Source organism: Natrix helvetica (assembly GCF_964273705.1).
Source record: "Natrix helvetica genome assembly, chromosome: 10".
Lineage (NCBI taxonomy): Eukaryota > Metazoa > Chordata > Lepidosauria > Squamata > Natricidae > Natrix > Natrix helvetica.
In genome coordinates, this window is record NC_138561.1 from 9,709,662 (window position 1) to 9,725,800 (window position 16,139).

The 16,139-nt window shown below is 42.2% G+C and overlaps 1 protein-coding gene across 1 annotated transcript in view; it reads right to left on the reverse strand.

Moving 5' to 3' along the window:
* VAT1L (vesicle amine transport 1 like) overlaps positions 1-16,139 on the reverse strand; it is a 62,326-nt gene that overhangs the window by 20,713 nt on the left and 25,474 nt on the right. The window contains exons 4-7 of the mRNA XM_081963371.1: positions 14,041-14,183; positions 7,057-7,160; positions 5,137-5,192; positions 2,702-2,896 (exon numbers count right to left, since the gene is read on the reverse strand). Coding sequence (XP_081819497.1) covers positions 2,702-2,896; positions 5,137-5,192; positions 7,057-7,160; positions 14,041-14,183 — 498 coding nt within the window. The remainder of the gene's footprint in view (positions 1-2,701; positions 2,897-5,136; positions 5,193-7,056; positions 7,161-14,040; positions 14,184-16,139) is intronic.

Here is a 16,139-nt window from a genome sequence, read left to right on the forward strand (position 1 = left end):
GTCTTAGCCTACCCCTGTGAAAGGGTCATTCAACCCCCAAATGGGTCCCGACCCACAGGTTGAGAACCACTGATCTCCACTCTCTCCTGCTTGGAACCCTTGTAAGCCAAACTTGTTGAACTTGGTTAACAGCTGGTTTGGACCGGTTCAGGAGAACTGGTAGTTTTGACAATCAGTTGGCCCCACCCACCTATCCCCGCCCTATCCTGTCCTTTATTTCCTGCTTTCTAGTTTATCTCAATTGCACAGCACAGCTGATTTCTGCCGTTCTACTTGCCATTGCTGATGTGGAAGATAAGCAGCTGAGCTTCTAAATGCTACATTTTCAGTGCTGCACGCAAGTGCTTTAGGTGCATTTGTGCGCGCAAAGCGTGCACTCACCAAACTGGTTGTTAAACCGGTAGCATCCCACCACTGAACTTACCTCTGTATTTAAAATGATGTCTTGCAAGCCTCATTTAGTAAAGAGAACAAAGCCACCCCTTTGTATATTTTTTGTGGTTGTCCATGGACAGAACAGATACAGCAGGAATTCTGTCTTTTATAGTAGCAGGCAAAATTATTCTATGTCAGTTAGTCAGGGAGGAAATGGAAGTTTCTGCCTTCCTGAGCATCTGTGTTTGTTTGTTTGTTTGTTTGCTTGTTTGTTTGTTCTTTTGCTGATGTGCCTTGATGGTTTTATTTTAATCTTACTTTATTATTTTATTTTATTTTTTTTGCTATGTAACCTCTGAGACTTTTAGATTCTAATGATGAAACGACAATGGCGCCCTTAATATGGCAACTCAGGAAAAACCTCAGACTGATACTTGAAAAATAAATGTGTATCTTAGGGAGGAAAGGACAAGGGTAATTATAAGGTTTAATGTGTTCTTTTTAATTCCCCCACCAGATGACAGTGAGTAGGCTTGATGAACGAGCCAGACTATACTCTTGAACAGACTGTATTTATGTACTTATCAAGCTAATGTCAGAGTGATAGGAGAGACAGCTGCCAAATGGTATGAAGTGTTACCAAACAAATGGAAGAATGTTATTTTGTAAAATAGCATGACACCATTTACAAATATAAGTAGTGTAAGAACATCTATGGATCTTTAGGTTTTGTTCCACTTCTCATTTCTCAACCTTCTTTTGTGCCATTCCTACTTTTCTTACGTTTTTTTTTAAAAAAAACTGAACTAAAACTCATACATATTTTCTTGAAGGCTTATTCCAATAAATCCTAGTGTAATATATCTTTCGTATTAGGGCAGCAGGCCTGGGAGCCCCAGGGATGGGTGAATTCGTGAGATGGCTTCCTTATTATTAATATATGTCTGTCTGTTGTTCTCTTTTCTTGTGTCTGCTTTTATAATTTCTCATTTTTTAAATAATTAGGTCATAGTTGTAACTAATTATTGTCTTATTCATTTCCTGATATTACTGTATGCAGCCGAGAGTCACTTTCTGTGGGATAGTCTGGAATGCCTCGAGCAATTTCAACCAAACTTGGTACACAGATGACTTACTCTGTGGAAAAAAATACTGTGTGGGTAAGACATCACCAACACCCCTTAGGGTTTGTGTTCTGTTAAGATACAGCCTGTTGTGCCTTAAAATGGCTTCTATGGTAGTGCCTTAAAATGGCTTCTATGGTAGTGCCTTAAAATGGCTTCTACTGTACTGCCATAAAATGGCTTCTACTGTACAGTGCAGTGGAGTTCCCATGGTAACGGCTTTACAGTACTCTACAAGGGGGCTCTTTCTGGTAAAGGGGAAAATGCAACATTAGAAATTAAATTTGGTCGGGACATTTTCCTCCTACAAATAAATACCCGGACAATGCCAGGTTATCAGCTAGTAAGTACATAAATAAATAATATTTTCATTATGGCACACAACAAGCATGGCATGCTTAGAGGTCCTTTCTCGAGTCTTTAACTCCCCTCAAGATACTAACCTTTTTCTAGCTAAGTCCTCAGTTCTTTCTTCAGTCCACTTTTTTTTGTTTTCTTTTTGACTCCTGTTCAGCCTGAGTCCTTATCTCTCTGAAGTATTGTCCTTGTAGCTTTCTTCCTACCTGCTTTTCCTCATGTGTGTCTGATGCTCTTCGGGTGTGCTAGGTTTCCTAACCTGGGCAAATGAACTAACTCCAAGAATTCGCTAACCATCGTGGCCATTGCTGAGTGATCTGGGAATTGAAGTCGACACACATATGGATGTTGTTTAGGTTGGAAAACTCTATGTCAGACAAAGCATCCCACCTTTAACCAGCATGGCTGGCTGAAACATTTAGTACTTGTTTTCCAATGCTGTGTGAGAAGGCTGCCATGTCTGCAAACACTGCCTATAAGCTTTTTGAAACAATAAGCTAAAAAATCCATTGTAAGATACAACAGACATCAAAGTACACATGACTGGAAAGCATTCAAGTTGTTTTTTTTAAAATAGGAACACTGCCAATGTTTAAATAAGCTACACTGAGTATGCTAATAATTAACACACCAGAGCATAAAACCAGGAAATGGGAATCCTTCCTTTTCTCATATCTATGCAAAGAGTTACACTTTAAAAATACAAACTTACAAAACCCCAGTGCTCCCATGCTGTTGTTTGAAGGATGCAGATGGGATGTCCATGACCTATTTTAATAATACATTGTTTAAAAAAATAATACCAAAACAAGCATATCAGAGAAGGAACAAGATAAAGTCCTTACCTCTTCCAGTGCCCACAGTGAATCAACCACTGGTTTGATCTTCTTCTCGTTGTAAAGTTTTATGAGATTGTCCATTACTTTAGTGACAAGGCTACTTCGGCCCTGTTTGAAAAGCAGGTTCAGCAGAGAAAATCCAGCCATGACTTTGTTTTCTTCATAAAGTTTGATAGGATTTACTTTCTCCACTTGCCACCACTAAGGGCACACAAATTGCAACAAGATTAGAACCAAGGTATTCCATGTGTATATTCCATGTGTGTATTACACTGGAAATGCATGATGTACTTCATAATCACTCACTCACTCACTCTATAGAGGATGGGAGGCCAGGAGCTGGAGTATAGAGTATAGATCTCAAAAACAAAGGCATGAAACAAAGGAGCTGTCAGAGTTCCTACGGATGCCCTAATTAACTCATGAACCTCAAGCCAAGTTTCAAAAGAAATCCAGTTATTTATTAGGAGCAACATGTCAGCACGTGCCCGAATGAAGTCAACTCTGCCCCACGTAATTTATGGCTCAACTATGACCGTTTCCCCCTCCTCCCCCCAAGGTGTCATGAATCACATTCTGCAATGGAGCACTTTCACGGTCTGTAGAAAACATGTCCCTCCCTGGCTGGCTCTGGTAACCTGAGATACAGCCTTGAGAAAGGTATGCGTGGAATGTGCTTCCAGTCATGGCTGCCGAGCTGCTCCATCAGTTCTCCCCACGCCTGCCAATGGCAACTCGAGAGCAGGCCAGGAATCCTTTACGAGTTGACAGGAAAATCCAGATGAACCTTTTGCTCTCAAGATGTACTAGCTCACTTTTCTCAATTTTCACATGAAAAGGGTAACTCTCCCTTCTCAAATCTAGGTTAGGAGAAAACTGGATGTGTTTCCACATTGCCATAAGCCAGAGTTTAAATAAAATGAACAAGACACCGTGGCTTAGTTGATACATCACCCTAGACCATACATAACGGCTTATAAACCACAATGGTTGAATCTACAATGACACACTAAGCTAAAGCTAAAAACTGGAATGGTTTAGCCAGTGTGAACCTAGTAAGGATGTGCAGAGATCATTCATTCATTCATTCATTCATTCATTCATTCATTCATTCATTCATTCATTCAATGACAATGTACTTTAATTCACCTTTTGATTTTTTTTTTACCCAATGACATCAAAGCTATAATAGGATGAACATTTTTGGTTCTACTTTAGTCCACCAACCATTTCAAAGCTCCCAGAATGGATGGTCAATTTGTTTTTTTTCTTTTTACATTTTTGGAATTTGTTGTGAGCTTAAAAGCAAACTGTTGAGATTTAAGGCACCCTTTCACACCTTAATGTTCCCCTGCCCCTTCAGATTGACTTTTGAAAGGCGGCTGTGCCACAAAAGGTAAAAGAGGCAGCGACTGTACATCCTCTGCATTAATACCATATTTAAATTCAGCCAATTATGCCCAGCCCCTAAAAACAGGTTGTGGCTCACTGAGATTTGTGAATGAAGCAGGCGGGGTTATTCAACAAATCAACATTAAAATACACAAAGGTCCATCGTGATGTACAAACCAAGTGAGAGTTTGTGGTATTCATTTTGAATTTGGGACCTGAACACCTACTCAGATTTGTGACCCAATTCTATGCATTGGTGGTTATGGGCTCGTGATCCAAGCCTTGGACTGTTCTAAATTAGCTGGTCTCAAAATGCCACCTGTTTCTAACCTGGGTTCTATGCAGGGGTGGGCTTCAAATGTTTTAGCAATGGGTTCTCGGCCTGCTTGCTGGGTGGGCGTAGCCTAGTCGTCCTGCTGCACCATGGGGAGGGGAGCGTTTTCACCCTCACCGGGCTCCAGAGGCTTTCCTTGAGCCTTCGGGAGGCAAAAATAGCCTCCCAGGGCTCTGAGGGCCTCTAGAGGCCAGAAATGAGCCTGTTTCCAGCCTTCTGGAACTTCTAGGAGAACTGGTTTTTTCCTTCTCCGAGCCTCCGTGCAAGCCCTGTACCGGCATCCAAAATGGGCCACGTGGAGACTTCTGGGAGGGGTGGGGCTGGAGGGGAGGGACCAGCCAGGGGTGGGATTTGCGGGTTCACCAAACTCCAGAGATCCTTGGCTAAAGGATTACCTGGACCAGTGCGAACCTACAGCAGCCCACCCCTGGTTCTATAACAGAGGATGTCAACAATCATCCAGTGGCTTTCTGATTCATATCTAGCTGGAAATGTATTTAAGCAGAACCTCCTTGCCATTGTCTCTATGGGCAAAGAAGAAATCAATAAACTTAATGAAACATTCATACCTCTGCTAGCGTGGATCTGAATCTGAAAAAGATGTGTCATGCTGTTGAAGGGAGAGAGGGGAGAAAACGGGATGGAAACGAAGAGAGACTCGGAGCACAGCACACACAAATAAGCTCTAACCAAGCTGGAAGGGCCTTATACTTACCGATTTTGCAAAGCTGAAGAAACTTTTGGTTTCCCCAGTAACCATGTTTGATGAGCCTAGAAAGCAGTGAAGAGGGAGGGAAGCAGCAGAAGAAAACATGAGCACCGAAGTAGATTATTTATATGCCACAAGAATGAAACAGAAGAATAGCGATATCCTGTGTCAAAATCATAGAACATCATCTCCATTCTCCATAAATGTCTTATTGAAAAAAAAGGGCATCTTGTCTATTGTTGGGGTTTAATTCTACTCTCTTGTTGGGCTCTTAATGATGCCATCAGAAGAAGAAAACTCCAATTATCTTTCACCAAATAGCAATACCACTTAGACTTATATACCGCTTTACAGTGCTTTACAGCCCTCCCTAAGCGGTTTACAGAGTCAGCCTCTTGCCCCCAACAATCTGGGTCCTCATTTTACCCACCTTGGAAGGATAGAAGGCTGAGTCGACCTTGAGCCTGGTGAGATTTGAACTGCCAAATTGAAGTCAACCAGCAGTCAGCAGAAGTAGCCTGCAGTATTGCACTCTAACCACTGCGCCACCATGGCTCATAACCTTCTGCTATTCTCAGTTGCTGTAGAACGAACACTTAATCCATGTGCCCCTTACCTAGTGGCAATATTGGAACTTTCAGCATGGATGATGTAAGTCTTTCGTCAAACACTGTGCATTGTTTTCATCCTTTTGGGGGGAGGGATGAGTCATGCTACTGGCAGTTATAGGGGGCTTAATAGTATCTGTTAAATAATTATTTTTCGCTGCTTCTTCCACAACCTAATTACAGAGAACCCTGAAAGGTCCCATACTTAATTATGCCACTATTAAGGTTGTTTTCATAATTTGCATTTAGTGCTTTTTAAAAAAAATAATAATAATACGGTTGCGAGAGCCCTAATTTCATTAATGCAAAAAGGGGGGGATTAAAATGTTATTGAGCATTTTGACACCTAAAGGTCAACAACACTTGGCCCAACAGTCTCCAGAATCTGTGAAATCACAGAGTAATGAATGGTAGTAATAATTCTTTATTGAAATTATACAGAAGAGAGAAAGAATTATATAGGAGTGGGTCTCTGCCATGTCAAGCTTCTTCCACAAGGACTTTTAAATGATAAGGTTTGGGATGAGAGTTTTTCCTTTGCTGCCAATGACATAGGGAAAGGGAAAGGTTCCCCTTGCACATACATGCTAGTTGTTCCCGACTCTAGGGGGTGGTGCTCATCTCTGTTTCTAAGCCGAAGAACCAGCGCTGTCCAATGACAATTCCGTGGTCATGTGACCGGCATGACTAAACACCAAAGGTGCACGGAACTCTGTTACCTTCCCATCAAAGGTGGTTCCTATTTTTCTACTTGCATTTTTACATGCTTTCAAACTGCTAGGTTTGCAGAAGCTGGGACAAATAACAGGAGCTCACTCCGTTATGTGGCACTAGGGATTTGAACCGCTGACCTTTCTGATCAACAAGCTCAGCATTTTGGCCCCTCCCAGAGGAAATAAAAGAGGAGCGAAAGGGGAGTGGAGTTTGCAGGAGAGTTCACTCATTGGTTAGTGAGTCTCTGAGACTCTTGCCAAGTTTTGCAGATATCAGCTTGGCAGCTCTCCAAGCCAGGTAAGTTGTGTGACTCTAAATCCTCCTGTGAAAGATTTTGCAGGCTGTGAATGAGCAGAATTCACAGTCAATTAATAAAAGAGTTTTTTGCTGGGACAAGGAATTTGCTTCATGCTCTTGGGAAGCTTCGGTCAGAACAGCCATCTTTTCATTTCTCCTCCCACCGTTAAGGTGCTTCTTGGTTGATATCTGAAATAGTAACTGAATTTTTCATGCAACCACTCATTAGAAATCAACTAGAACCGCTACAACGGAATGGTGATTCTTGAGAAGTTCAGGTTTTATTTAGCCTTTGAATTTTACTCACCGTATAAAATGTAAGTCCCAAGTGGTTTGAGTAGACTAAGGCCTTTACCAGTATTTTCACCACAAAGACAGTCCAGGACAATGTCTACACCATCTGCAGAGATTCTAGAAAGCACAGAAACACTGTGATGGTACTTGCTACTCAATGTCATCATAACTTCAAATAATCAGTAAACAGGAGAGTTGTTACTTGTGGACTACCTGTGTATCAGGTGCTAGGCTGGTCCTGGGGAAGTGAAGACCCAAATCCACAAATACTGAATCTACAAGATCTCTTTAGACTTCCCATTATGTCATTCGAGCATTTCCCTCCCTCGACAGTCCACTTTAGCCACTGTTTGAACTGATCCTTTCCCTTCGTGTATTGGTCTACCCATCACTCAAATTTATTCTGTTTTTAAAGAGTGAGTAGAACTGATCTATGCTACTCCTCCATTCTTTAATTAAAATGTGTAGAAGACTATCAGCCCAACAGGCTAAGAAACTGTTCTCATGGAAGTCAGGACTTCTTACATCGGAACAGCCATAATAACAGAATCTTCAGAGCCTGGATGTGCCCCTCCCCATCTTTATGTCAACTAGGGAAGGGCCAGATCTACACATGAAGTTGCAATGAAAGTGATTGATTGCTAAACAGCTTATGCACAGGAATCTTTTCAAATGACGGTCATGGAACGCAAGGTAAATTGGACTTAATCTACTTGTGGCTATGTAGGGATTCTAGATCGATCTCTCTCTTAACTCTGCCTCCAGACGCCAAGAAGCTTATCTGAGACATTTTCCCAAATTACTTTCTTGAAATGGAGTCAAGTCCTGTTTATCTGTCCGTCGCCTTGATAGTGGATCTTTTTCCTGTCTTTTAAGGTCATTCCCTGATGCCCTCTACAAGGTCTTAGTAGGAGATGAGAAAGGCAATGCATAGAGGTCAACTATTAAAATATTTAGTTTGGAGTAATCCATGGCTCTCTGCAGAGATAAGAATAGCAGTCCAGCAGGTGGAATGATTTGGCCAACCTTGCTGATATTCCAAGGCAATGCAATGTCAAATGTATTTAGTGCTGAATAGGGAATGTTCAAATCAAAGAGTTGCAGCTAGACTGGGAGTTTGTTTTTTAAAGGTTAGAAGAAAACAAAGACAGCCTGATTCTTTACTGTTGCCAAGAAAACTACAGAGGCTTATTTATCTATAAAGTCACCAGGAGCTGTCTTAAATTCAAAGGTGAAGTTATCTTAGTTTTTGTTGTTAGTTGTGAAGTTGCGTCTGACTCATTGAAACCCCATGGACAACGTTCCTCCAGGCCTTCCTGTCCTCTACCATCCTCTGGAATCCATTTAAGCTCATGCCGACTGCTTCAGTGACTCCATCCAACCACCTCCTTCTCTGCCATCCCCTCTTCTTTTGCCCTCAATCTTTCCCAGCATTAGGCTCTTCTCCAGTGAGTCCTTCCTTCTCATTAGGTGGCCAAAGTATTTGAGTTTCATCTTCAGGATCTGGCCTTCCAAAGAGCAGTCAGAGTTGATCTCCTCTAGGACTGACTGGTTTGATCGCCTTGCAGTCCAAGGAACTCGTAGGAGTCTTCTCCAGCACCATAGTTCAATGGCCTCAATTCTCTGGTGCTCAGCCTTTCTTATGAAGTTGTCTTTACTATTGCTGCTACTGCCCCCTTGTGCATATGGATATTTTAATTGCCCTCACGATCAAGAATTCTTTTCTATACTTTTATAGGGCATTCGATTGTTAAAAACCTACAAGTCAGAATTGTTCATTTTTAAAAAATCTTGCAATCGATTAAAATGAAAATACAGACCATCTACAGTATTTAGAAAATGGAGAACATACTTCTCTGTATGTAAAGGGGAAGAAGAAAGAAAACTCACTCTCTACTTTTGAAACTCTCCTTTTACTCATTCTGAACTTACTTCCCCCCCCCCCGCTTCTTATCTTCCCTGCCCTAAGCTAAAGAAGGAACAGTTTCTGTAAGAAGTTGAAACATCTTTGTAGACATTCTTAAAAATCAAGTCAAGGACCCCATAAAAAATAGGCTGTAGCCAACAGATGCTTGGAAGGTTAGGGTTGCAAGGAAGAGAATGCCGGGTAGAACACTAACCGTAAAGTAGTAAATTCAAATTATTATATCAATAGCACTTAGACTTATATACTGCTTCATAGTGCTTTTACAGCCCTCTCTAAGCGGTTTACAGAGTCAGCCTATTGCCCCCCAACAATCTGGGTCCTCATTTTACCCACCTCGTAAGGATGGAAGGCTGAATCAACCTTGAGTCGGTGAGATTTGAACTGCCGAACTGCAACTAGCAGTCAGCTGAAGTAGCCTGCAGTGCTGCACTCTAACAACTGCGCCACGTTGGCTTTTTGTTATTTCACTAGTTTCATTGTGAGCTTCTTTAGAGCCACTTATGTACAGAAAGATCAAAGACAATTGTAAAGTGAGCAGCCAAACGTCAGTGTACATTCTCAAGAAGCAAATTCCATGTTGTAAATTTAAGTCTACATCTTTCAACCTGCCAGAACTCTGGACTAAAATCTCTTAGAATTAAACCCAATGGATGCCGTTGATGGATGATGAAATCCAAAGAATCTGGATGGCACCAGGTTGCCAGGTTTCTGCCTTAAATTAACCAAATCTGTGAAAAATGGCTTCAACCATTCTCTGCATAGAATATATGAATCAACCTCTATAGCAGTTGTTAAAAGATTGTTTCAATGGCTCACTTCAATTAAATAATTATGAAAATCACTGGTGCACTCATTAGAGATAATTGTACTCTATGGAGTCTGAAGGGCATAAGTTGCGCCAAATAACTTCTAACTCCCAAGGCCAGCTTTTATCTCATGACAATTATTGCCTGAAATTGGTTAATAGCCGTTATGAGGATATAGGTTAAACTAACTGACCTAGGTTATGAATCTTTTCTTTTCTTTTCTTGAAACAGGAAGAGCAGTGGGCATCTGATGACAGAGAAAGTGATGGAATTATATTACATGTAAATAGTTCGCTAGGATTAGGATGTGATCTGGGCATACTAAACTATAGGAAATTGTTTATAAAGCTCATTTTAATTCGGCACTTTCCTCCCAAAAAGTAATCAAATTGCTACTCAACGTGTATTTTTAAAAGAACGGTGGAACTGCAGGATTCAGCCACATCAATGGAACAAAATTTTGGAAGTATTCTTTAAGAGAAGAAAGTTATGGATCAAATAATTCAGGTAAAACAGACAAAAGACCTAAGCAATTTGTCTTGTTTTCCTTACTGAATTAAAAAAAAAATAGAACAGAATAGAGCTGGAAGGGACCTTCGAGGTCTTCTAGTCCAGCCCCCTGCTCAAGCTGGAGAACCTATACAATTTCAGACAAGTGACTGTCCAGTCTCTTCTTAAAAACCTCCAGTGATGGAGAAACCACGGTTTATGCTATTCCACTGGTTAATTGTCCTTACTGTTAGGAAGTTTCTCCTTAATTCCAGGTTGCTTCTCTCTTTGATTAGTTTCCAACCATTATTTCTTCTTTCTGCCCTCCGGTGCTTTGTAGAATAATTTGACCACCTCTTCTTTGTGGCAGCCCCTCAAATACTGGAAGACTGCTATCATGTCTCCCCTAATGCTTCTTTTCTTTAGACTTGCTAGACCCAAAATCTACAGCCAGTCTTCACAGGGGAAGATGGGATTCTAAACATTATCATCAGGATACTTCTAAAAGAGAAGGAATTATTTTGCCACTCTGTGATCTGTCCATTGGGGCCTTTCTGATGAGGGCAATTTGCAGATTAGCTCACGGTATTGCGATCCCTTTGCTATGGCGTCAAACATCTCACAAATCCTACTATTTCCAATTTCACCCTCTACATCCAAAACGGTAACAACTACAAAAAGCAGAAGTATCAGCAAGGTTGGAGAAGAGGGGAATCCATCTTCCAGAAGGATAGTGGAGAGACTGCTAAAGGCAGGAAAACCCTAAAATAGCTCACTGAAAACTGAGCTTCTTGCAAAGCACGGTCTGCTTGTTAAAGAAAACCAGAATGTCAATGCGCAGATTCTGTAAGTATGCCACCCAGTGTGCTAATAACCGGGACCATCGAGCCAATTTTTGCTATAATCTTCAGTTTATAGTTCTTCTATTTCAGTTTTCAGTTCTTGATACTTCTTGTGGCCCACCAGCAGCCAGCAGAGCTGCCAGAAGTTTCGGACAGTGAGGAGGTTGGGGAGGAACATGGGGCCAGTCCTAGGGAAGGCTCTGATGAGGGCTCTGTGTTGGAGGCAGAGAGAGGGCCAGAGCCGTATGCCAGCTATCAGCTGCCTTCAGAGTCAGACATCAGTGAGGCAGACAAACAGCTGGAGTCTGTTCCTAGTGTGTGCATTCACAGATGAAGGGGACAGCTAAAGAACAGGGGTCGATTTGGGATTAAGGCCAGACAATGAATGGCCCCTCCCAGAGGAAATAAAAGAGGAGCGAAAGGGGAGTGGAGTTTGCAGGAGGCAATTAGTTCGCTTAATTGGTTCGTGACTCTCCGAGACTCCTTGCCAAGTTCTGCAGCTATCGGCCTGGCAGATCTCCAATCCAGATAAGGTCTGTGACTGTAAATCCTCCTTTGAAAGGCTTTGCTGGATGTGAATGAGCAGAACTCACAGTCAATAAATAGAAGGGTTTTTTTTGTCAGGACAAGGAGTTTGCTTCAGGCTCTTGGGAAGCCTTGGTCCGAACAATACTTTGTGATATTCTCCAAGTCTTTATCTTCAACTATCTCCTGCTATCGCCACATCAATTATCCACACTTCCTTCTTCTTATATCTGGTGTGTTCATGAGCCAAGGCTTCCATTGTCATTATTATTTGCCTGTGCCCTGTACAATTGTTCAGGAGTGCTACCTAACAGCATTTCTTCTGATCACTTTTCTTTAACAAAAGCCTGTTGACTAACCTCTCTTAAAAAAGAAAAAGAAAGATGAAAGCAGGAAGAGGAGGAGGGGGGAAGGCAAAACCTTTTCCTTTGCATATATAACTTATGGAGTACATAATACTGTATTTGCTCTTCAAGAGAACAAATGACGCTCTAGTAAGAAAGTAAGTGCTACTCAAAACCTGCTCCCGGATTTCAGTTTCTACCCACTTACTCTGCGAGGCAGAATAATAAGGAACAATGGCAGGAAAACGTTCATATTATTGGGTTGTGCTGATTCTATTGTTATGTGTCCCCACGGTTTTTGTCAAACAAGCTATAACTCTGATTATGTACACACACTGGGGCTAAGACAGGGATGTCTTAGGGATGCTGGCCTGGGGGCACATCCTGGAAACAGCGAAGGACTGACCCGCAGTGACTCCGCCAGAAAAAAGGGGAGCTCAGGAGAGCCACGTGTGACCCTCCCAGATCTCCTTTCAGCCATGACAGCCTCTGCCACTGAAAATGGAGCTCACGTGCCCAGACTCCGTTTTCACTGGCAGTGTTCTGACTTAGGCTTCCCCAAAAAGGAAGAGGCAGTGTCCTGGTCCCGAAAAAAACCCCAAAAATATTAAGCGAACGTGAATTCCTCTCATTCACATTCAGCAAAGGCCTGGCAAACCGTCTTTCAAAGGAATATTCATGACCACAGACCTTATCTAGCTTGGAAAGCTGCCATGTCAATATTTTCCAAAAGTGGTGCTGTGCAAGGAAAGACTGGGCACAGAGTCTCTGAGATTCACGGACAGATCTTCACACTCCTGAAATGAATCTAATGCCCGAACGAACGAATTGTTTCCTGCAAAAGCCCACTCCCCTTTTGCTGCTTTTTTATTTCCTATGGGAGGGGCCAATCACTTTCCACCTGTGGCTTTACTCCCAAGTCTATCCTGATTTCTGAGTTGTTCTTTGCACATGCGCACACTGGGAACAGGCTCCAGCTGTTCCTCTGCCTCACTGCTGTCTTGCACCTGATCACTGCCAGATGGCTTCAGCTCCATCTCTGCCTCCAACGCAGAGCCCTCATCAGAGCCTTCCCCAGCCTCCAGGACTGGCCCATGTTCCCCCCCAACCTCCTCATTGTCTGACTCTGCTGCCAGCTCCACCGGCCACTGGTGGGCCACTAAAGACTGCAGGCAGCTGTTGTGTCTGAAAAAAGGGCCATGGGAGCGATGAGCAGTCCTCCGAGCTCCGTTTTCACTGGCAGAGGGGTGCAGGAGGCCGTCATGGCTGAAAATGAGTGACGTCAAGTTCACATGAATGATGTTGAGCTGGCCACACCCATCCATCCCCCCCCTAAGATCAAACATAATCCTGATGCGGCCCTCAATGAAACTGAGAGTTCGACACCCCTGGGCTAAGATATAAGCAACAACGTTTGGGGATGGGGAGAAGAATAACAAAATGAGCAGTACAATGCAAACACAGCCTTTTATACAGGTAGTCCTCAAGCAACCATAATCGGGCCCAAAATTTATGTTGCTAAGTGAAGCATTTGTTAAGTGAATTTGCCCTATTTTACAACCTTTCTTGCAAATGTTGTTAAGCGAATCACGACATTTGTTATTAACACAGTGGTGATGTGAAGGCATTCAGATTTCCCCATTGACTTGTCTTGTCAGATAAAAATAGATTATAGATTAAGGGAGCATAAAAACGTATTAAGGAAGAGGTTTTTTTCCCCCCACCTCTGGATTCCATGACTACTACCTCTGTATAGGTAAAAGAAAGATTCAGTAAAGCGGATATATTGTAAATTTGATAAACCTATTGGAGACCTCATAACATTTTATTTCTCATTGATAACTGGTCACATCACTGTTATCCAGAAATACAATCTAGGAGTTGACAAAAAAACAAACCGAAAACCACACACGTTGTGATACTTTTTCATCTTTTACAGACTGTTTATAATAGGACAATAAAAATATTTTTTCCAAAATTAACTTACTCGTCACCTCCAATAGCTTCTTACAGTTCTCATTGACCATTTCCTCTATCAAGTAAAATACAAACTCACTCACTTACTTTTTAACTTCTTGGACATAATCCATATTTCGGTCAAACAGGTAGGTCACAGACTCTTTGATGGCTTCATGCTTGAAAGAAGAAGCCGTTCCAAAGACAGTAACATTGGGAACAGTTGAGCAGAGCTGAGCAATAGCTTGTCCCTACAAATGCATTTGTAAATTAGTTGCATGGCTATATCAAACGTGTTTACCATTCATTACTGTAATTGGCTCTCTGCCCACAAGTGATCTGAAAATACATTCTTTATTTTTTGAACTGCACAGTGGTTAGAATGCAGTACCGCAGGCTACTTCTACTGACTGCTGGATGCCTGCAATTTGGCAGTTCGAATCTCACCAGGCTCAAGGTTGACTCATCCTTCCCTCCTTCCAAGGTGGGTAAAACGAGGACCCAGATTGCTGGGGGCAATAGGCTGATTCTGTAAACCGCTTAGAGAGGGCTATAAAGCGGTATATAAGTCTATGTGCTAAGTGCTATTTACCTACTGCTCAAAATCAATGTTATGTTATGCAATGTTATGTCACCATTGGGCAATATTATATTACCACCGCTTGCCATTTTTGAACTGCCCCCCCCCCAAAAGTTACTTATAACCTGTGTGTAAATAAGAGAAATTTCAAAAAGTAGCCTATTATTGTAATATATACGTAGGATTAAAATTAGGCTAGGGCCAGACTTAGGAGAACAAAGTTGCTTCTGAGATATGGTTGGATCAAAGAACCTCATATTGCCACTTGGCCACATGTAGCCACTGGTTAAGATGTTGTGTTTGTAGTTGTGTGATTTGCCAAAAGTGACAGCGGTTACTTGACTTTAGATGATCTTATGAAAGCTAAGCAGTCAGATCAGACTAAGAGCTCCATGGGGAACTTCCAAGACATTCTAGGGCCATGATGGAAAACCTATGGCATGCGTGCCACAGGTGGCATATAGAGCCCTCTATGGGCACACGAGCTATCACCCCAGCTCAGCTCCACTGCGCATGTGCGTGCTTCTCCTGCTGGCCAGATTATTTTAGGGTCTCTGGGCATCCCCCCCCCCAGCAGCCCATTTTTGATCCGAGGAAGCTGCAGAGAGGCTTACTAGGCCCAAAATGGGGTGTGGGAGGGAGCCATGTGTGCATGCATGGGGGGGCAGAGGTTGTGTATGGGGTCATGCATGCATGTGCAGGGGGAACACAGGGGGGGGGTCATGCATGCATAGCATTATGGGTGCAGACACTTTCGGCACGCAACGACAAAAAGCCAACACTGTTCTAGGGGCTATGATCTACACTGGGAAATAGAAATAAAAATTCACCAAGAAGAAAAGTGTACCTCAATTCCAAGTGATGGCCAAGTCAAGATATATATTTCCCAGAGTACAAAGAGTTCTCATAATGCGAACTCATTGTAGATAGGAATTTATCTTTTAAATGAAGAGAATCAATTGGATAGCTTCCTCATTTTTCAGGCCTTCAAATCTTAGCCAAGAAGCACTTAGTTCTCTGTGGTCATAATGTTGGCTCAAACTCTGATTGTGGACCTCAACTGAACCTAGATTCCAAGCTCAATTTAATTTGTAAAAGCATTAACAATCCAAACTTTCAAAAGCTCCACTGCAGGCATAAAGTATGTGCCAAATGTTGTATTTCAGCTGCAAATGGGATTCCTGGGGATTGAGAGAAGAGCATGCCTTTCCAAACCCAATTACGAGCTGAAATTACAATGTTAACCATTCAGATCCAGTTCCTTCTGTTTGCTGATGATTTGCAATCAACCAGGAAAAGGATGGTTCGTAGAAAAACACAGTCGCCTGCCTCTCAAAAGTGCCTTAGTCATCTATGCCCTGGGAGATGGAGAGCTTTTTGTGCAATGCACCACGGAGGAAGAACTACAAGGAGGACATTTTTAAGCCATGAAAATGGAGCGCACTTTCTCTACATCCAACCAGCCTATTATCTTAAGACCTTTGCTCTGCAAAAATATTGGAGAATACTTCTTTAAAGCTCCCTTGCTCAGATACAGGGAAATCAATGATGTAACCGTATAATGAGCATGTTTCTCCCTTTAGACCAGGAATACCTGAAATACTTGAACATTTTCTAAAAAGAAGGA